This window comes from Rhinichthys klamathensis, unplaced genomic scaffold (genome assembly GCF_029890125.1).
Source record: "Rhinichthys klamathensis goyatoka isolate OS25496 unplaced genomic scaffold, OSU_Roscu_1.1 h1tg000206l_1, whole genome shotgun sequence".
Lineage (NCBI taxonomy): Eukaryota > Metazoa > Chordata > Actinopteri > Cypriniformes > Leuciscidae > Rhinichthys > Rhinichthys klamathensis.
In genome coordinates this window covers 2,462,270-2,485,903 of record NW_026606731.1, presented here as the reverse complement: position 1 = coordinate 2,485,903, position 23,634 = coordinate 2,462,270, and the positions used below count along the sequence as shown (strand labels likewise).

The window sequence follows — 23,634 nt, the reverse complement described above, 5'->3', positions numbered from 1 at the left end:
ATTTTTGCTGTTGTCTCCGGTTCACCGCTATAGAAGTTTACCGAACTATGACGACTTCTGCTTTCTGACCCCTAAAAAGTAAAAAGGGTCCATTTTAGCTATTTTCATTGATACAGTCAGTCAGACTCAAACCTGTGGCCCCTGCATGAGCACCACATCTAAACATGTCAGGAACATATGAGGCTAACCACTCCGACTTCAGCTCTCATTTTTAGTTTGAAACTGAAAGCCAGTCTCCTGATTCCTTAAAGAGATCATTTTCCTGTCACCTTGTTACTAAACAGTAGCTGCTTGCATTGTATAAATCCCTGAGAACACAGCACCGTCTCCCAATTAGAGAACACTTCCCTGCCTGCTCTGTCAAACAGTATCAGAGGTCTAATTCTATTCAATAATAATTACCTCAACAATACAGGCGGCTAATCTCCGAGGAGTATCTTTCAAATGTGTTAGTAAAATCAAAAAATGTAGACATCACACATTACTAATGAACTAGTGAGTATAAAAGCAGGAAATTAAATGATTTAGTAAAAAACATCCTCATGTAGGCAGCTTGGGTTTTCTTTCACGCACTCTTTCATAAACCAATGCAAATAAATTAATATTAAAGGGGTTATATTCTACAATTTGCCCTTGTTTCCATGACATGCATCAAAAACAATCATTTTTTAGCCTCTCTGACCCAAGACCGGTTTCTATATGTAAATTACTTCTTTTATGATTGTTTAATACTGTATCTTTGAATCTGAAAATGACCTTAGCTGTATGTACACTAGCATTTTTAAAATTTACGATTTATTTAAGCAAGTAATTTTATTCAGCGAGGACATTTAAATTTAAACTGCTTTAAACTTAAATTTCCATTTAAAAGCAGTAATATTATACTGTATATTATAACTTATAATATAAACATTATAAGTTATAATATACAGTATAATATTACTGCTTTTACTGTATTTTTGATCAAATAAATGCAGCCTCGGTGAGCATAAGAAACCTTTTAAAAACAACAACAAAAAATCTTACTGATCCCAAACTTTGTAACGGTAGTGTAAATTGTGGTCATATGATAATATGCTTGTGCTTATGACATTAATATTACAATGATTTCTCAATAACCCATTTTTCAAGTTTTCATAAATTATATATACATGGATTGGGTTTTGCAGAAGTATGTGTAGAAATGAATGAAAATCCTGTTTTCCATTATACGTTAACACAAGACACTGATAAAAGACTTTTCCTTTTTTCTGTACAGATCCATTCCACACCTTTAAATGCTGTCTGGCAAGTGTATTGTATCAAACCTATGTGTCACCTTCAAATCCTCTAGTGGAAATCCATGATCTCCCAGGGGTGGGGGAGGGGAGGGTGGGGGTGTCAGACAGACCTGAAGCTAATCAGACAGTGATCATGACCAGACCATTTATCACGCTCTTGCTAATCAATGACAATATTCAGAAGAGAGAGTTTTAGCCGCAAAAACACCCGACTGCACCAAAACAATGCTTCAGCATGGCAACGGCTTTATAGAAAATTAAAATGTTCACTGCACCCTTCTGTCAGAGTGTCTCTTGCTCCAGAGAGCTGAGCAAATATGACAGGCGGCGATGACAAAAAAAAAGAAAACAATATGGAGACAGCGTCAGGGGAACAGCATCTGCAGAATTTGGCTGCATCCGTCTCTCCTGATATCGCTTCATAATACGCTACAGTGAGGACACAATTACACAATTTTCTCCACGCTTAAATAATACTGAATCAATGTCAGAATTATTAAAGTGTAATCTATTTCACGGCGATACATCCTGTTCGAATTAGAGCCGGGATCGGAAACATGCCATTATGGGCGGAAATCATTTCCCCCTGGTAAATAATTGAAACGACATCCTGGCTGCCACCTATGGTGGATGAAGACAGGTGGTGTCTGTGTCTATGCATGCCTCTGACTCTGATGTAAAAGAAGTAAAAAAATCAAATCAAATCAAATCAAGAGTTATTCTTTTACCAAACACAGACAGACTTACCGCCTGCTTGGATTTGGATATGTCGTCCATTTGTACATGGAGGTCCTCGATCTCTACTTCCATTGACTTTCGGGCCTTAACCGCAGCAGCGCATGTGAACTCTGATTCCTCGAGCTGTAAAGAGCACACATGCAAACACACATAAATGAAATGTATGTTTACTACTGGACCTCATGTTTGATGTGTTATCTACCGAGCCCAGAGGAGCTGAGAAACAGACCTGGTTCTTGAGCTGAGCGATCTCTCTCTTGCTGGGAGCGTTGTTCTTCAGGTGATCCAGCATGATCTGGGCATCAGCCAGCAAGGCCTTTGTGCGCTTCAGGTCCTTCCTCAGACGCTTCTCTGTCTCCACATCTCTGTGGCTCACCTGAAAACACCAAAGACAGCTTATATTATCTTTACATGTTGTTCACACTGAAAGCTTAGGAATGATGGTTTTGGTTAAGTTTAGCAACTGTTACTTTGAGGAAACATACAAAAAAATACTTTTTTTTTTCATGACAGAACATAACCAGAACTTTTGTTTATATTGGAAACTTAATGTTTTATTTTTCATATATGTACCGCAACCTTTTATTTTTTTGGAGTGATTTTGAAAATCTTTCAACTTAAAAAAGACAAACCAAAGTCAATCAATAGCCTTTAGTTTATGTCATGATTCTCATGAACATTATTTTCTATCATTATTTGCTGCTTGCATCTGTTGGTCTGTTGCATTTGGTATTAGAGGAAGGGACATTTTCATTACAGTAGACATTTGATTTGATTTAAAAAATTGGATGTATCCAAAAAGAGTGCAAAAAATAATTAGCACTTTTGGTCTATGATTTACAGAAAGATGTACATTTTTAAAATGTCCAAAAATGTCAATGTTTTTGAAAGAAGTATTTTATGCTCACCAAGGCTGTATTTATTTGACCAAAAACACAGTAAAACAGTAATATTTAAACATATTATTGAAATTAAAAATAACTTTTCTGTTTTAAAATCATTACTACAGTCTTCAGTGTCACATGATCCTTCAGAAATCATTCTAATTTGCTGATTTACTGCTCAAGAAACATTTCTTATTGTTATCAATGTTGAAAACAGTTCTGCTGAATTTTGTGGAAACAAAATGCGCTTGTCTGAAGTATAAAATCATTGGTTCCCCTTAAGCCAATCACATAACGCAATCACCTCTCTCTCCAATTCCAAAACCATTCAAAATGTTTAACAAACACTCTTCTTGTTCGGGCTTCAGTTTGCAAATGCCGGAAATATTCTCCACAACAGAGCGAATTGCATCCCGTATCTCCATATCCGCGGTCGTTTTCGATTTCCCTAATCTAAAATACAATCTTAAACTCGGCGCTTAGCGTCTACGTCACGGCTCTCAGCCCGCCCTCTGTTCGTTGATTGGCCAGCTGTTTTCAGACACTCTTTGATGTCGCCGCGATGGCTGTCACGTGGTTCATGTAAGCCCTGATAGTTCCAAAACATACGCTGGCTGTCGTATGCATATACCACATACTGTTCATACCGCATATATTATATCATCATATTTCAAACCTTGTCTAGTTCTATAGCAAGTTTCATGAGTGCAGTACCTGCTCCTGGGCGCTCATCAGCTTGGCTTCCAAGTCTCTCCTCTCCCGTAAGACCTTCTGCTTGTCTTCATACTCCTCCTCCAGCTGCACCTCCATTTGCTTGAGCTGTTCATACAAACAAAACACAGTAACAGAACATCATGGAAGGTATTTGTGAAGTAGGTTTACCCTGAAGAGTCAATCCAATTATATACCGTCATTCCAGACATATAAACACATTCCCTAAATGTGTCTTTAGATGCTTCTGAGCACCTTCAAGTGCCAATCAAGGGACTCGGTCGTGAGAAAGAAGGGTAATTATAGGATGCACTGTACTGGCAGCTTGATTGGTTAAGTGGAGAGGAGGGAAAGGTGAAATATACGTGAGGAAAATAAAATAGGCCCATGAATTATACATCAAAACAAAACTCAATGAGTTCAGCTTATCTGCACCTCCGCGGCAAAGACACTCTACAAATGGGAAGTCGCTATCTGCAACAAGAGCTGCGCGCTGAACAACGCTGAATGAAAATTCTTATTCAACACATGGCCGAATATGTCTTGTTTATTTATGTTGTACAGAAAGCAAAGCGAGCTCTGCATAAGAACTGAACATCAGCAATTAAAATGTTATAAATTGAACACAGAACAACTTCTGAAACCAATTGTAAAGTATTCAGAGCGTGTTGTTAGTGGTGTTAGCTGGTGACTTGTACTTAAAGTGAAAAGTTGACTGAATGTGCATGGGGAGCTATCAGAGGCCATGCATTTTTTTATGTCTTGGTTCTTCATAATTGTCATAAAAAGATTTTTCTGAGATATCAACATAATTTTGTAGTGATCTAAACATAACAAAAATTGTTTTGTCAAGATTCTGACTCAAAATTTCCTTTACATTAATGATATTACAATAAAATATTTATTTTTTTGTTAATATAGTAATGCATTATTTTATGGTGTACGGTGTATATGATTTTCCTATAGACTAATATTGACTGTACTATAAGATTAATATTAATGTATACATATATTACTTAACACTAATATTAATTTGAATATTACTATTATTATTATTATTATGAATAACAATATTTTGTAAATATTATTTCAAGAGCTAATATCCTCACTGTGCATTTTTTGTAGAGCTGGTTGTAAATAAAAGAAAATTAATATATATAATATATAATAATAATAATAAACAATAAGATATAACAAATAAGAAATATTTACAACCAGCTCTACAAAATAATTGCACATTAAGGATATTAGCTAATTAGAATTATTCAGCATTTACATAATAACATGAAGGAAGGAAGGAAGGAAGGAAGGAAGGAAGGAAGGAAGGAAGGAAGGAAGGAAGGAAGGAAGGAAGGAAGGAAGGAAGGAAGGAAGGAAGGAAGGAAGGAAGGAAGGAAGGAAGGAAGGAAGGAAGGAAGGAAGGAAGGAAGGAAGGAAGGAAGGAAGAGGAAGAAAGAAAGAAAGAAAGAAAGAAAGAAAGAAAGAAAGAAAGAAAGAAAGAAAGAAAGAAAGAAAGAAAGAAAGAAAGAAAGAAAGAAAGAAAGAAAGAAAGAAAGAAAGAAAGAAAGAAAGAAAGAAAGAAAGAAAAGAAAGAAAGAAAGAAAGAAAGAAAGAAAGAAAGAAGGAAGGAAGGAAGGAAGGAAGGAAGGAAGGAAGGAAGGAAGGAAGGAAGGAAGGAAGAAAGAAAGAAAGAAAGAAAGAAAGAAAGAAAGAAAGAAAGAAAGAAAGAAAGAAAGAAAGAAAGAAAGAAAGAAAGAAAGAAAGAAAGAAAGAAAGAAAGAAAGAAAGAAAGAAAGAAAGAAAGAAAGAAAGCTTTTATTTATATAAAAAAAAGTGTGTGAAATAATAAAAATACAATGATGCAATGATGCATACAATGATGCCAACATGCCAAAGGTTGCATTGACTATTAGCAGTTTTTGTCGTATAGTGGTTGGTGGATGTATTGTACCTTCTTGCTGCAGGACTGTCTGATCTCCTCCACCTCGTCGTCTTTGCTCTCAATCTCTTTCGAATGTGTCTGTCTCAGTCTCTCCATCTCCATCTCCAGACGGAGCTTGGCCTGCAGATCACAACATCAACATCTCATTGAATACAAACACAGTTGAACATACGACACGTGCATACAGATGCATATGCAAAATAACTCTGCCGCACAGGCCAATAAAACTCTTCTTAATTATTATTATAATGTATGCAAACTGTAAGTATTGACAGTTTCTTCATAACGACGCATCAGCTGAATCTACATAAATTAGCATATTATGCATGAGAGGTGAAAATTGTGTGCATGGAGAATATACATCATTCCAAGACATATAATACATTAAACATCAGTCAGCTCAATCCAAAGTATTTATCCTTATTCTCATGAAATGATTACCTGCTCCAGCATCTGAATGGTTCCAGCCTGCTCATCGAGTTCTTCTTCTTGATCTTTGACCTTTGCCTCAAGGTCACGAAGCTGCTTTTTAACCTTGGCCAATGACGCCTCGTCCTTTGAATCCTGTGAGTTCTGATCTTGAAGCTCCACCTCCAACTGCTCCAGCTTCAGATTGACAGCACATATCTCCAGATCCTTATCCTGAGAGAGCAGAGAAAAAACTCATTTAGAACAACAAAGTCTGCACTGGACTCGGCACACACAGACACATGTACGTCACAGTCTGTGAGTGAGAGACAACAAAGGAGGATGATATAAGAGAGGTTTCTGACCTCCAGTTGTTGTCTAAGGCTGAACACTTCCCCGGTCAGCATGTCTTTCTCTCTGCTCAGCTTCTCCCGCAGACCCTTTTCTCTCTGCACCTCCTCCTGAGCCTGAGTCTGCTCCGAGTCAAACCTGCAGACATTGCACGCATAAAAAACACACGGTCAACAAGCGTAATCTCAGGAAAGAGGAAACAAAGGTACAAAGTCATTTTCCAGAGGCTTTGCACTCTCTGTTCCTACAGTATGTGGTGTGGAACCAGCTGCAATCTTCCACCAAATCTGCTGAGACCATTATAACTGATTCCACAAGCACTTAACTAGACTACAACCATAATGGCACTTCCTATGATACTAAATATATACAATAAATTAATAAAAATTGATTCAGCTCCAGTTTTTTTTTTTTTTTTTTTTTACCAATTTTTTACCAATTTAGCTTATACTTCAAACGTGGCCATGTGCAAATACTGTTGGCTCTTATGATAAAGTGCTTGATTGTTTGTGATGGTCCTCATACCTAAGTCACTTTGTATACAAATGTAAATGTAAAAAACTACAAAGTTTTTACTGTGATCAGATGAAACCAACCATGATATTTGCCATTGCCACTTTGACATTATTGCACCAGCCAATTATGTGACAAAAGTAAAAGGGATTTTTCACCCAAAACATCATTTATTCACCCTTAAGTTGTTCCAAACTGGTATGAAATTCTTTCTTTTGTGGAAGACAAAAGAAGATACTAATTTGAAGCATGTTGGTAACCAAACTGTTTTGGTTATACAATTAACTTCCTGTGCCATTTCTCAAAATATCTTATTGTATGTTTCACCAAAGAAAGACAATCATATGGTTTAAGAATGACATGAGGGTGAGTATAAATGAAACAGAATAAACTGCATTTTTAGTTTTGGGTGAACTATCACTTTCACCAGCCAAGCAGACAGTTACAAATTCTTCAGAAAACAATGTCAATTGATCATTTGTTTTTTTAAGATTATTATTTATCAAAGAAATAAATACCCCCCCCCTGCATACTCTGAATAGAATTGTTTTTATTTTATTTTAAAGGAAAACAAGACACACTGCCGAGGCTGGCAAACCTTATAAAATAACAATGTTTTAGCAGTGAACATGGATGGGATTTTTTCTAATTTCAACTTTAATAAAAGTGAATTAATCTGCAATTGAATTATCTGCATATCGTGATTACATCTGATTTTTTTTATTGGTGTTGCTAATTGAAAAAAACCATATTAGTTGACCATTAGTCAAATTATGTACAATCCAACAACTAAAGGCAATCGCTAATTTCTAATCACACTAATCACTATAATCAAAGCAAGTCTAATGACAAAAAACATTTTAAAAAACATACCTGCTTTTCCTAAAATAGCCAAGCATAGCACAGCAGAGTGTTGAGAAACTAAAACTCCTTTAAGCCTTACAGTATTGTGTGTGACGTGTGTGTCAGGAGGGGCATTAGGGGAAAACATTCTGATTGGGTTAACTTGTAAGTGGGTAACAATGTGTGAGGAGGGGGGAGTCGTGATGCTTTGGGGCAAATCAGTTAATACTTTTCCTCTTTTTATAGTTTTCTCTTTCGTTCTCCACCCCCTTCTCTCAGAGGCCCTGTTATGATCCCATAAATGAGTCTTATGCAACTCTTCGTGTAAATCCTAGCCCCATAGAGAATTGAAGGACCGCTCTCCTTGCCCTCCCTTTGGCTAAATCTGCCGTCACCCTGAGCCTCAGGCCGATCACTACATTTAGAGTGAACTTTCACACATGCCGTCTGCACTGACAAGCACGGCCTCCGACTGTTTACTCAAGAGTCTAAAAAGGTTTAGCCACAGCACCTTCGCACATTAACCACCACCGCCGCTCCGCTCAGGGCCTGCCGCTAAGAGTGATGATAGTATGCATGTTTCATTTTGAGATTTGGTTTCTGGTTTCTGAGGCACTCTTGGGCTACTCTTAAGGCTTGTTTACACCAAGAACTAACAAACTACAAAATTATACTACTAATTCTAATTCTATGAGAATAGGGAAGACCAAAACACAACTATAACGATAACGACACACAGGAGCAATACCGCTGGAATCTTTTCAGAATGTTTTTTTTTTTTTCAGCTGATGAATTATTAAAACATTGACAGTCAAACAGAATTCCACCCAGCGTTAAAGAACTTGAGCATTTAAAGCAGTAGAAAACAACTTAAGCACATACTTTTATAATAAACTGAACTTTATTGTCTGTTGGTGTGGGCGCTAAAATATTTATTGTTATAGTTATCATTCTTGGTGTGAACGGGCCTGAAAACCGTGTCCAAATCAGGCAAGGAGCATCTATCGTCAATTAATTCTACCATCCTCTAAAATATGGTGAAACAATAAAATCACAACCTATCAGAACATTTTTGATGTTTAACATACTAGAGTTGGGTAAAAAAAAAAATAGATTTTCCAATTAATCGTGACTTTAATTTATGCTTATTTTTAGTGGCTGAGTAAAAATATTTGTAGTTCAGTGTCGCCCCTCCTGCAGATGCCACTATATTTTGAATCCTGTTGTTAATGTTTAAAATGATTGTTTTAAAGGGGTCATATAATGGTACATGCACTTTTACAAGTTGATTGTACTGAAATGTGTGTTGGCAGTGCCTGTACACAACCATCATAAAATGATAAAAATCCATCCAGTGTTTTAATCTCCTTATATGTTTTCCCCTGCCTCAAATTGAGCCGTTCGACCGTGTGACGTCACACGCTCGGAAGCCCCTCCCACGATTGTTGATTGACAGCATCGTTTCAACACAGACCCGCCCTCGCTCGTGAGCGAGCTGTCAATCATAGTCTGCGCGGACCGGCGCGGTCATTGTTGATATGCTGGAGCTGTCTATGAGCAGAATGGCGTCTAAGCGATTGTGGTGTTCTGTTCTTGGGTGCAATAACGAACACAGCAGTCATTTTAATGTTCCTAAATCCGAACCGCTGAAGACGCAGTGGCTGAGTTTGTTTTCGAAGGGAATATTCCCCACGAGCAACGTCAATGCTCTCATGTTTGCGCGAATCATTTCTCACCAGACTGCTTTATAAACGAGGGTCAGTATAAAGCTGGATTTGCTAAGCTGCTGCTCATGAAAAATGGATCGGTACCAGCTATTCGTGTTCCTGCTGAACCTCTAGAACAACTGAAGTGAGTGTAACGTTTTATTAAACTTTATATTAATATTTATATTAATCTTTGCAAATCGCTAGCTGCACGCTTCACAATGAATGCGTCTAAGGTTTACACTTAGGGTACATTACGGCATGTTTTCTATGTATGACGTTCTCAATATAATTCATAATCCCACGTTTATACTGAACAACGCGTTATGGTTATTGTGTTATTGTGTTACAAACGGTGTACACAGAACAGAGGGGCGGGGTGAGCAAAGCTCATTATCATTTAAAGTCATATGCACTGAAACGGCGTGCTGAAAACAGAGCTGTTTTTGACCAGGTAAAATAAGTGTTTTCTTACAATACTAATGAGAATTTTTAATTAAAGTATATTACAAACTTTTAATTTGGACCCTAAAGAATCATACTAGCTTGTACAAAAATGGCATTATATGACCCCTTTAAGTTAGAAGGTTCCCTGTGTCATGTTTCTTTCCCCTGCAGCTGAATCTTCAGGGCCATTGCAAAAGAAATCATATTTTACTCGAGGTGTGAATGCAAGTTTGCAGTCAGTATAGAATATGATTTAAAATATAAAGATTGAAATAATGTCTAGAAACGTCTTTGTTTAACAAACATACAACATGACCAACATATTGTACCACAGGTAGCAACATAAATGCACCTTATTTTCAACTCTGTGTGAAAACACAAATTCTTTTTGCTGTTATTTTAATTTAAAAAAAACTTGAACATAATTTGGAATTAATAGAATTATTAATAGAATCCATAAAGAGTGACTGAAACTAGTATGAGTGACTGAAAGCTCAATAAAGAGGCATAATTATCCAATATCTGGTCTGACTCACTTGCGCTGTTTCTTCTCCAGGTCGTGGTTGCGGCTCTGCTGGCCCTCCAGGTGCAGTTTGGTGTCCTGCAGCTCGGCTGTCAGTCTCTGGCATTTCTTCTTCAGCTGCTGAGCCACACGCTGCACCTCTTCATTGTCCGCCTGCAGGTCTGTCAGCTAAACACACAGATTCTCAGCGAGTCTGTACAGGTGGATCTGTCCATCCAGTGTGCGTCTTGTCTAGATGTGTGAGTTCAGCTAATACATTCATGTTTAAGACAGCACACAGTACATGCTGTTGTGTTGGACCACACTGAAAATACGCGTGAAGCCCGAGTCTTTATGATGTGTGTGTTAGTTTGGTAGAATAAAGTCAACAGCAGGGATGCACTAAAATGATGTACAATACCAATAAGCTGATAATTATTTCATGTTATGGCTGATTGCCGATAAATGGGTGAAATTAAAATAACATACTACTTTGTCTAAATAAAATTAAAATAAAACACCAGAACTAAAATCAATTGTTTTAAATGCTATAAGTGAATTTAGGCATCAAAACATTATAATGTGAAGCTATTCGTTTTGAGATTTGCTAAAGACTAATGTAAAAATAGAGGAAATGAGCATTCGCAATTAAATATCAAATAACGGCCAATAAAATGTCTAAAATAATATTGGCCGGTAACAGATATGGAACTGATATTGTGCATCCCTAGTTGACAGACTTAAAGTGCAAAAAATATTTTTGTGTTTGTAAGTTGCCCTAACCTTTCTCTCCAGCTGCCTCTTGTTTTGCTGCTCCACCTCCAGTTTGTCATCAAACTCTTGCTGGAGTCTCTTCTTGGTGAACTCGATCTCTCTGATGGCCCTCTCATATTTCAGCCTCCATTCTCCTCCTGAACACAAGAGTTAGTGATGATTAAGGCCGCACAGTTCATTGTGAGACGGCCTTGTGTGATTACTAAACTGCATATTGCTGCGATTTAATTAAATAAATATGTCAGTGCTTCAAAGCAAAGTGGCGGCACTCTGTTTTGTCTACTGCACATAGTCCAAGCACTCTATCTCAACAGGTTCAGTGCACTTGAAGTTGGCGGTTCAATTTTAAATGTCAGATGTTTATCATAACGCTGTTAAAATCACATTATTTGGCATCATAATTGCAATATGATTTTCAAGGTGAAACACCATGGGCCAGATTAGTCTGTGGTCATTCCCTGAAGAGAGCCGAGGTTTAAACTCTGGATCACTGCCAGGGAAATATCACGACACACAGAAACTCATTCTGTGATTTTAAAAGATATCTGATAAACTGGAAACAAGCGAAAACACACAAGTTAATAAATCAAAGCAGATCAATGATATGCGAGGTGGCTTTAGATGCAGAGTGGAGCTGTCCATGCCACATCACCGTTACAGAACGTACTGTAATTGCTGGGAAGTGGAATAAATCAAATGTTCATGCCTTAGCATTAAGTCTCATAGATCAGCTGTGTGACACAAAGGTGAGAACAAGCCCTCACCAGTCTGACATGTGCATTAAAATGAGTTCTGTTCATGACAGCAGTGATTCTAAGAACAGCACTACTGAGTATTATCACACTCTGGCTTTCACAGAGAACACGTTGCTCAAAAATAAGTAATTATTTATCTTTTTCAATAAATTCATAGTGAAAGAAAGTGCTTAAAATATTGATCATCAAAGTAAACTGAAAACAAAACGGAGCCAGACAGGTTTTCTATGCCATTTTTGTGTAAATTGGAAAAAAGGTTTTTAGGATTATTTGATGAATAAAAAGCATTTATTTTAAATAGAAATCTTTTGTAACATAATACATTTATTCAAGATTTTGGATCAAATCAATGTGACTTTATTGAATACAAGTACTAATTTATAAAAAAAAAAAAAAAAAAAAAAAAAAAAAAAAACCTTCCCCCAAACTTTTGAACAGTACTGGATATTAATATATATACACATATATATGAGTCAATTGGCATCAGGATTGCACATTTAAGATATCACTAGCTAGTTTGGGTCTAAATGTTGGTTTGTAGTTACTGATAATCATGTATTTCCAATAAGAAGATAATTATTTCTTACAATAATTTTGGTAACAGTGCATTTATCAAGCTCAAGTTCAACCAATCAACAGTCAACACTACAATATTTGTAAAAAATAATTAAATGATTTACTCTTCACATCATGATGTAGAAAGGGTCCAAATGATTTTACCTATTGTGGGCATAGCATTAAAAAAATATAAAAAACTTCACATTAACAAATTCACACATTAACTGGATTGCATTCAAAATGTGGGCAACAGTATTTTTTTAACTAACTAAATACAAGCCTAATATAAAAGTTTAATATTTGGCAATATTCAGTCAAGATGGTAAAAGTTCTGAGGTGAGTTGGGCCAACAACAAAAAAAGTTATGTGATGTTTAAAAGTAGCTACTTTTATCATACTAGTTTTTTGTTAGATAATAGTTTATATATAGTATCTAACAGTTCTCAAAGCAATGAACATGGATTTGTGTCTCTAATAAATAATGAGACACCAGATTTTCCCTCTTCACAGAAAGTTCCAGAAACAGAAGAGACCGAGAGAGACGGAGAGAGAGCTCATGTTTGGTGTTTCACTGCCCCCTGGCATTTCCATATAAACAGCTTAATGAGGAGCAGCAGCTCTGATGCTACAGATTATTTTCTCATTTGTCTGGAGGTGCCACACTGAAACGCTCAGCACACCTGAAGCTCTACCCCTCACCAGAGAGTCATGGGCCATCAAACTCATGGAAATACTCCCAGATAACCCTTCAATTCTGCCTAAATTATTTTTTGCTCAAAGCTCAGCAATCATAAGGGAATCCCTTCACTGAGATCGCATTATGCATTTTATTCCAATCTTGCTCTGTCCAGGAAGTGACGTCACAAACTCACCGGTGTCATCGTCATCCATTTCCCCATTGAGCTCCGATGCACGTATGAGCCGTGCCTCCATCACTTCCATCTCCATAGACTCCATCTGCTTCTTCATAGCATCAAACTTGGCCTGAAACGCAAACACAAACACAGAGCACATCAGCTCTCTGTTCTGCAGGGAAATGTCCAGCCCATCTGCTCACACAGGCAACCCTGAGCCTAAGAGACACATACAAACACACTGTACACACACCCCAGGCATACAGAGACAAATACCTGCAGTCTCTTGCTCACACACACACACACACTGTCTTTCACATGGATATTTAATTTGAGATGACACAATTTGTATACGGCTCACGCTCTGCTGCATGGACTGCGTTGTCTGTGCTTTGGTGGAAAATATCTATTTCAGGCATGAGGAGATTCCTTACAGAAAACCATCAACTCGAACTCTATCTCTGTTCAAATATGTGTGTGTGTGTACCTGTAGATCCTTCATGTCTTTCTCTAGCCGCAGTCTCTCCGATGTCTCGGACTCCAGCAGCTGCGAGGCAGACTCGCCTGTGTTACGCTCATCGGCAAGTTCTGATGACAGTTCTGTGATCTGAAACATACATATGATGAGCGAACATTAACTAGATGTGGCACACGTGCTCTATACAAACTTTTAGAGTAGTGTATGAGCTCATCTCACACACATATGCAACACTTCACATCTATATCATCACTCACATATTTCACACAGGGACGATAGCTTTTTGCAATTGTCTTAAGATGGTCTGGGTGTCTGTGACTTTATTGTGAAGGTGTGATTTTGTACAATGATATAATATTAACATACATAGTACTGACTTGTAGAAATTTTATTATGGAATTATTTATTATAATCATAATACATTTATTATGAAGCATCTAAGATATATCCTAAGATATATATAATCTAAGATTCCTATAGACCTGCCTCTGTTTATTATGTTGTCTGCATTATGTAAACAACAATACTGACAAGAAAAAGCTCTTAGCTGGATAACTTTAGCAGCTTTAATAAGCATTGTATCTAATAATCATGCACTTGAAGATGGCGCCAGTTGTTTAATTTATTAATTTATTCTAATTTACTTGACTTTTTTTGCTATAGCTGAATGTTTCCTTGAACACACTATTGCTTAATATTGCTGTAACCTTTTCATTTAACTTTTTTACAAATAGTAAATTTTGTTTAATTATTGTATAAAAATATTATATAACTTATATTTTGTATCAATTATACATTACATGTTATTATTATATCAAATATATATTATATTATTTAAGAATATATTATTGTATAAAAACTATTTATTATTGTTTTCTTGAATTCATATAGTCATTGTTTTAATTTGTTAATATTTATAATATTTAACTTTTTAAATAAAAGGGGTATGTTAATTAGCTTAACCCCATTAATTTTTGCTGTTATCTTAAATTTCTTATTGAGAATAATGAATTTTCATTGGCATCAATTACTGAAACTTTGGTATGGAACACCCTACAAGTATGTATGCAACTGTGATAAGCTCAAATGACATCAGCATGATCATTTTGTGTAAACAATAGAGTTTCTTTTAAAAGAATCTGAACTGAATTGAATTTAAACACTAACCTTGCTTTCCAGCCGGTCACTATTGAGTCTCAACTCGTTCCTCTCCTTCTCCACTTTCTCCAGCCTCAACTTGAGCAGCTGAATCTCCTCCTAAAGACAGACAGACAATCAGAAAACACAATAAGACAGACAGAAAGACAGGATGACAAGAAATTCAGCTGATATATAAAGGAATGACCACAGATAGTTACACATTTAGACACAATGACAGTTACTGTACTTAGTGAAGTATAGAGATAGACAGGTGAGATAAATTAGAAACTGTAACACAATGGCAGACAGGAAGAAAGCCTGCCCTGTTTGGAGCCTTAGAGTCTCTATTACCGCAAACCTCCTCCTACTTTCCAAAACTCTTCTTTTGCGAACTTGAGAGAACTGCAAAATACAGCCAATCGGTTGCAGCTCTGAAATGTGTTTGTGCAGAGCAGATAGTGACTCTGTGTTTGTTTTTTAAAAGCAGGCTGTTTGGAAGCAGTGTCAGCACCCGTCTGTCTCTCGCAGGAGCACGCCTGACTGCATGGCTACACAGCACTCAGCGGGACGCGGCCCAGCGGACGAAACGCGCATGCACGCGCGCACACACTCTGTGACATGCTAATGCACTCCCCCGCGGGAAGCAGAGTTGCTTTTGATCCAGCATGCTACATAGGTAATGTATGCATACACACAGCCCTGCCACTCTCCGCACACACAAACACACACAGGACTCTACAAACACTTGGATTGAGGCGAAGCCGCAGAGACAGTAACCAAAGAGACAGGTGATTTGGGTGCGACTGAGAGCTGCAGCTGAATTTGAGAGGGACCCCCGCGGGGCAGAGAAACCAAGAGGGGCATTAAAAGCCACACAGATGGTCTTTGAATTCAGCTGTACTATTTTCAAAAGGCAAAATCTGTACATGACATGCCGATTTACAGCATTTAAAGTGGTTAGTGAAGATGACAGGTGCTTACGTCTTTGCCGCGGATCTGCTCCTCTGTCAGTTGAACCTCGATGAGTGGACGGACGGTGGTAAAAACCTTCCACCAAGGCCAGCCCTTCACACCCCGGTTCTTCTTGATGTTTTTCTGGATGCAGCGGATTGCCAAGTCCTGGATCTGAAAAACAAGGACATTGTTTTTATGACTGTGTGTGCTTCCTACTGCTGTGCTAGTGAGAAATTGTCAGGTCTTTAGGTCTTGTGCATGTGAAGTACAGTAGCTCAAACCAATCAGAGCCCAGATGAACAAAAGCAGGCCTGTGTTTGGAGGCCCAGGGCCCCACAGTCAAAGAGCTTCCCTTGGGGGAACCAGCTCTGAATGGACCTTTTCAACTCCGGGATGTCCAGTGCGGTCCGCAATAAGCCTGAGGGTGGGACTCTAAACTTCAGGGGTTCTTAATTTTTTTACTCTTAATGTTTACAGAGGTATACTCAATCTGAAGACCCAACAAAAATTTGGTAACACTTTACAAGGTCCCATTAGTGATTAGTCAATGCATTAACTACCATTAACTAACAGTGTGCAATCCATTTGTTACAGTATTTATTCATCTTTGTAAACGTAAGTTAATAAAAATACTCTTCATTGTTAGTTCATGCTAGCTCAGGTCCATTAAAGAATATTTACAGATACAACTTTTAATTTGAATAATGTATAGACCTTATTCACATCAGCGCCATCTCTTCAGTGGGTTGTACTGTTATTTAATGTGTTTTTGGATTGTTCTGCTGACGAAACAGTGCAAAAATATCTTGTCAAGAAGTTTCAGTAGACAAAAAAACTCGGACAACATGAGCTGTGGAAAATTATAAGTAATCAGGGGGCTGTTCCATAAACCAAGATTAGAGTATGAGCCAGGCTTATTTCGGTTAGTCAGGCTTATTTTTGGTAGATTCGGTTTCATAAATCAAACTTAAAAAAGTTCAAACTCAGTTACCCTGGCAACTTATGCTGGGAAACTAGCCTGGTCCAGGGCAGGCTAACTGTCAGGCTAAGCCTCAGTTGTTACACAGATCCTCAACACTGACCGACAAGAACACAATGATATTACCACTGACAGTCTCTAATACCATTATTGGACTTTATAAATACACAGTATACAGAAAATCAACTTAAATAAGGCTACAATATAGACAATATAGACACATATATAAGGCGTTTTAAAGTTGTCCGTTTAGGACATGTCATTTTTGTAATAAAGACATTTTAATTAAGGAATTGCCTCGGTTATCAGAGAATTCTTTCTTTACACTGTCTCTTATATATATATATATATATATATATATATTATGTACTTTATTATGTCTTTCAATTCAAACACATTTAACACAATTATACAAATGGACAGTTCCTTTAAAGACATCATATTTCCCCCCAATAAATATTCCTTATTTTTCCTTCTACTTTTTTCTTTCTTTTGTGATAATACCAACACATACATATAAATAAAACAATAAATAAATATTAATAAAAATATAACATTTACATATATCAAACTCTTATAATGAATGACACATAATTCCTAATAGTTATTCAAGTAATATTATTTAAATATCAAATATTCAATATTAAATAAGTAAATAAATAAATTAACAAATAACTAGAAATAAAAGGGAAGGTTACATAAAAATGTAGTTAATGTAGGCCAATATATATTCCTTTATTTTATGGAATATTCTTTGATTTTAGAGTTGCACATATCTTTTCAAAATGTATACATTTGTTCTTAATTTAATGTTATCCTCTCCATAATGTACTTTAGAAACTAAATCTAACCACTCATTTAAAACTGGGGATTCTTGCTTTCTCAAAAAAAATATTGCATTAAAAGCTGTAATTCTCAGCATTCTAAATAAGTATATATCATCTTTATAAAGTAGCATAGGTCCTATACCCAAAACTATATTTTGTATCTTTATATATTTAGTTTCTTAAAAAAAATCTTCCCTGAATTAGGCTACTTCTGTTCAATTTCTTTTTTTTATTAGAAGTATAAAATATATGAGTGTAATGAGCTAGAAGTTCACTGCAACTTATCCAACATCCTAAAGAGAAATTATTATAATTAGAAGATATTTCTAGTGTTATAAAATATCACATATTAATTTTCCAAGTAAAATGTATATTTTAGTCAGAATTATTGCGCTCCTATTTGGCGCGCATGCACGCAGCAGCGCTCGTTCAATATGAAGATTAGCAGCAAAATGGATACATTTGCACGACTTTCTAACATTTACAGATGGAGAATATAATTGTAAAATGTCATTTTTGCACTGAGGGGGAGGAAAAAACATGTCACAAACGCATAAAACAGGACAAAATATATGCTGTTTGATGGTGGATTGATTTGATCCACGATCGACCTCTGGGGCTGCTTCAGAAAAGCGTGCACACGCAATTATCTAGACTAGATAAACCTGGATCAAATTAGTGAGATTGCGTGAACTTCAATTACCTTTTATGGAACCACTTTAGCCCCAACTTATTTGTTAGGCTCATTCAAGTCCGGTTTTGGAGTTTAATCCCCGCTTTTCTAAGCTTCATTTATGGAACAGCCCCCAGGGAGCTTTATACAGCGGATGGCATTAAAAATACAGTAAGTCTATCCCTCACAGCCTCGCTTTTATACCTGTCATGGCGTTGCTCTGAATAAGGTCTATTAGTAAATGTTGAAATCAACATTATATGAGATCAATAAAAGTTAGTTCACATTAACTAATGTGGTTAACTAATTCAACCTTATTTAAAAGTTTTACCAGAAATATTTAATAGATTTAACAGTATTTTTAAAATTAGCATTTACATTTTTTTTTTTATTATCTAATATGATAATAAATTAATATTTATAAGGTACCGATATTTAATGAATTTAATATTTAAATAAAAATGTATAAATACATTTTACATGCAAACAATATTTTCTTTTATTTATTAATGTTTACTTTTTTTAATTACACTGAGTAGGCTTTATCAATTTCACTGTATGCTTAAATGATGCATTGACATGTAACTTGCAGTAAAAGTGAGTCATTATAATACAATAGGCTTTTCTGCGAAGGCTTTGTCAGGCTGATTCAAACCGGAAACTTTTTAACCCTTTTGAATGATTCAATAAAAGAATCAACTGATATTACACACATATTATTTTGAAACTGAGAGCTTATATTTTTTATATTTCGGACATGGCATGAACGTAGAGTCACCTCACACATCTCAGTGTGCAACCCGCTTATTTCCACTCTAGACTCACAGTTTGAATAAACGCTGCTCTGTTTCATCAAGCGGACGTTGACACTGCTTACATACTCACCCTTAGCAAAAACACCCATTAATGGTGTTGATCACAGGAAGAACAAACACATTTTCTTCAATGAGGCTGTCAGAAGGCTATACAGAGGAGTGATTTTGGACTGTGTAGAAATACAGCTAGAAGCAAAAGCCCCAAGCTCCTTTGAGTAATTCAATTAAACTTCAATACTTCTTGGCAGCTGATTTAAACCCTGCGTAAGATTTACATGCTGCAGGAACAGGGACAATTCAAATAATAGAGGATTATCTGGAAACCCAATTAGACAGGCCCAATTCAGCACATTAACGGGGCCGAGCCTGCGCGCGTTGCATTCGGACTACAGTTTGTCTAATTTGTCACGGCGAGAACGCTTCAGCACAGAACAGAGGCGGCGCGTGGCCGACATATGCACCGCAGCTCATTTGCCACGCTTTGACCACAACAAATGCCACAAACAGCCATCTAAACAGCTTGTAAGAGACGGCGAAATCAGGAAGAGCTTCCTAATTAAAATGGCAGTCTGGAGGAAATGGTGCCTGAGAGCCCTGGGGCCTGGCAGGAGGAACTAAGTGTTCTGTATGTAAGGATGCGACACCAACAAAGTCAGCCACAACCCCTCCAACAGGTGTCCGGTGTGAATTTGAATACGGATCAGCAGGTGGCATTCACCCGCATGTATGAACACAAGGACATTTGAGCACACTCAGACGTGACTGCGAGGGCACCTGTTCACACTTGTGTCTTTAGGCAATGAGTTAATTAGACACACAATTGGCATTTGTGAAATTCCCAGCTCCCTCTAGTGTTGTTTTCGCTGAAAGTCAAAGAAAATTTGGAAGGAGCAGGCCAGTGTGCTTCAAAGGAGCCCACGTGGAGTTCTCTGTTAAGGGACTAAGGGCTTAGAACACACAGATAAGTCTAAAACTGGAACAGACTTCAAGGTCCTGAGATCCCTCAATTATCGATCTGAGAGAGAAACAAGCAAATTGATTTTGCATTGTGGCAACTGTGGTTTGAAAAAGGAAGTCTGGTCCCTCATGTCTGTCTCTCAGGGATCTGCCGTAACGATTCAACTCTACACTTCTTGTCTTGACATTGTTAAATACATCCTAGAACCAGTGGCGGCTCCTGCAAAATCTCTCAGGGGGGGCAAATGTTTGGATTATTGATAAGGATAAGGTCCACCCATGCAATGGATAAATTAACAGCTTAAGCATGTAAAGGCAACTTCTCTACTTTAAGATTGTGTCGCAGACCTGACAAAATAAATACATTTATTTTAGTTATAAAATAAATTATTTATTATAATATAAATATAGAGATACAAGGTTTCCATCCCGACAGCAACAATGTATCAGGCAGAATCCATATTGTATATTTCCCTATTTTTTCAAAAATGAATGCTATTGGTCACCCTTTACATCTGTCAATGTGTTTTACAAATATTTTACCAATGGAAAGCATTAAAAGAGCTTGGGAATTATTTTGGGGGAAAAACAGGTTTTCTTTCGTTTCCTGAAAAGTAACAGTTTTGGACATACAAGGCTTCCGTCCGACAGCGCTGATGATGTGTGTGTGTGTGTGTGTTATTACGTTAATTAACATTTTACCAAAATTCAAGCTCAAATGGAGTTTGACAAGGGTTTTTGACCAGTAAATGTATTTTCAATCCACTCAGATAGTTTAAGTTATTTTATTAAAGATTCCACTAGGTGGCGACAAATAATATTGTTGACTGAATCGTTGACATGTAGGATAAAGATTGTGTTGGTGTTCGAATGGAAATGTACAAATTTCAAAGTACAATGCTAGGAGTAAAAAAGACTGCCACCATCCTTTCCTAAACTGATTGTAAAAACAAAGTGAGATTTTCCAACACTCGAGTATTAAAATGTTCAGCAATAAATACCTCTTTAGACAGCCTCTGCTTGTCTTCTTCTCCCAAGGCCCTCCTAGATCTTGTTGTTCCTGTTGCTACTTGCTCCTGCTCAATGTATGCTGATTACTACGACGGGCTGAATGGTATTTATTTTAATGACACGATAAATGACTGTGTTATGACTGCGTTCGCCATGACGTTGTTCAAGTTCAACTGGTCCCAACAGTCTCTCTCGCTCTCGTTCTTTTTTATTTTTATTTTTTTAATCACATTTGATAAAGATATTATAGTAGTGTTTCATTTTTTCTTGTTATTCAAATTCAAAATTGTTTTCAAATATTATTTGTCACTTAATCTTAAAGATTTTTAATAGTGTGTGTTTGTTCCCACCAATCGCTGCACAAGTTAAGGATACGTATGATGACGTAAGCACGTTAGTGCGAGCCCTCCCGGAACCCATAGAGAATGCATTGCAGTGCCTGCAGTTAGAAAAAAAACATCTTTGAATGCAAGTCTATGGGAACACTCTGGGCGATTCTCAGCCATAGTGAAATCGCCCAAAAAGAGGCGGTACTCCACAGAACGTGACATGACGCTGATTGGACTATAGTGACGGCTAGCGTAACTCTGTGGTTGAATGAGATTGTGAATGTGATTGAAAAAGTCACTTTTACACTTTGGTGGTGCGTCGCCCAATCGCCCTAATGAAGAAACCGCCCCTGCCTAGAACACAAATGACTTCAGCACACACTAAGGAATTTCCACTTCCACTTTCCACTTATTTTTTAGATCTGGAAGAGGATATGATACCGAGATTCTGTTTAAGACTGTTTTCATCACTAGGTCAGGGGCCAATGTCTCGCATAACCAGACATTTATTATCAGAGGAATGGTTCCATTTGTAGATTATTTCAGCCAGGAACCACACAACAGTAGGGAAGAGACCATCTAATGACAATTAGATCAAATTAACACAAAATTAAATTAAATTCAAATATATAAAAATTAATTAAATAATACTATAAAATAAATGATGTATTGTATATACAATACCATTCAAAAGTTGGGGTTGGTGAGATTTTTTAATGTTTTTAAAGAAGTCTCTTATGCTCAACAAGGCTGCATTTACTTTGTATTGTGAAATTATTACTAACTAAAATAACCACTTTATATTTTAAAATATTTTAAAATGTACTTATTCCTGTGATGTCAAAGCTGAATTTTCAGCAGCCATTTTCAGAAATAATTTTATTATGCTGCATTGATAATTGTGCTGCTTATTATTTTTTTGTGGAAACTGTGATACATATTTTTTTTGAGGATTCTTTGATAGAAAGTTCAAGAGAACAACACTTATTTGAAATTGAATTTTTTTCCAATATAAACGTTTTATTTTTTCCAATATAAACAATATTTTTGTACAATATTTTTTCCAATATAAACGTTTTTTTATACAAAATTTTTTATACAATATTTTTTCCAATATAAACGGTAGTAAGGTGTGGGGTATGGAGAATTATGTGTTAAGTGTATTAGTGTGTGTTTACCAGTATGTTTGAAGGTTCTTTGTGTGGTGTATGAGGTATGATGTAATGCCTATTTGATAGTCCTGCAAACAAATCTCCCTACGGGGACAAATAAAGAGATTGATTGATTGAGTTTACATGCAATGAGTCTATATAATATATTAGTTTCACCTTTTAAGTTGAATTACTGAAATAAATTAACTTTTGCACGATATTCAAATTTTTCGAGTTTCACCTGTATTTCACAAACAACTTCAAAAACATGGCAGAATCTAAAATTCTACTTGTCGGCATTTAAATTAGGTAACAGCCACAAACAAATCCCTTGAATATCTTTAAAAAATCTGATGTCACTAACCTGACAACCTTTGACAAACTGTGGGTAAGTGCATGGGCATCTGAGGTTACGGCCCATGAGGGGACTTTGTACAGCAACAGTCCAGTACATATCCCTAGACTGATTTCCCAGTCTAGCGTGAAGAATAGGTTTCTGACAAGCTTGACAAAAGATTTCTTTCTAAGAAAATAAATTCCTCTGGGGACAGGTCGCTGTGATTCAGAGGCATCCAGACAAGGCTCTTTGTGAGGACAATAATTGTACAGAAAGTGGAAAATAACAGTGAACCCTTCAACAAATGGCAAGCCGCAGTCCTTACTCAAGAACTTCGACAAAGAAATCAAACAAAACCAGAAGTGCACAAGACTTCTTTTATGGCGACAGCTATAAAGCGGTTCACCTACAAATCAGTGTTACCAAAGACGCCTTACAAGGAGCCCTAAACAACAAAAGCAAAAGAACGCTACACAGGATCTAAAGAAAGAAAACAACCCCTACTAACATCTATGATACCAACTACAGCCCACAAGAGCAAAAAAAAAAAAACGAATTCAAACTCCTTTTACTTACAGAAAAACATCCAGTTAACAGTCTTGACTCCTGTCAGGAGCTCTGAGGTAAACTGAAAACAGTCTCACCAAGAAAAGCCTTCTCTGTTTGTGTGCAATACTGAAAGAGGAAGTGGATGTTGATGAAGTTGTATTGCCAAGA

At 36.7% G+C, this 23,634-nt stretch overlaps 1 protein-coding gene across 14 annotated transcripts in view; it reads right to left on the bottom strand.

Annotated features, from left to right (window-relative positions):
* myo18ab (myosin XVIIIA b) overlaps positions 1-23,634 on the bottom strand; it is a 109,317-nt gene that overhangs the window by 15,985 nt on the left and 69,698 nt on the right. For all 14 annotated transcript variants that reach the window (XM_056263431.1, XM_056263433.1, XM_056263436.1 and 11 more), the window contains 12 exons: positions 15,866-16,009; positions 14,912-15,001; positions 13,754-13,873; positions 13,285-13,396; positions 11,109-11,236; positions 10,360-10,514; positions 6,329-6,452; positions 5,997-6,197; positions 5,565-5,675; positions 3,617-3,721; positions 2,248-2,394; positions 2,028-2,141 (listed from right to left, as the gene is read on the bottom strand). In XM_056263431.1, coding sequence (XP_056119406.1) covers positions 2,028-2,141; positions 2,248-2,394; positions 3,617-3,721; positions 5,565-5,675; positions 5,997-6,197; positions 6,329-6,452; positions 10,360-10,514; positions 11,109-11,236; positions 13,285-13,396; positions 13,754-13,873; positions 14,912-15,001; positions 15,866-16,009 — 1,551 coding nt within the window. The remainder of the gene's footprint in view (positions 1-2,027; positions 2,142-2,247; positions 2,395-3,616; positions 3,722-5,564; positions 5,676-5,996; positions 6,198-6,328; positions 6,453-10,359; positions 10,515-11,108; positions 11,237-13,284; positions 13,397-13,753; positions 13,874-14,911; positions 15,002-15,865; positions 16,010-23,634) is intronic.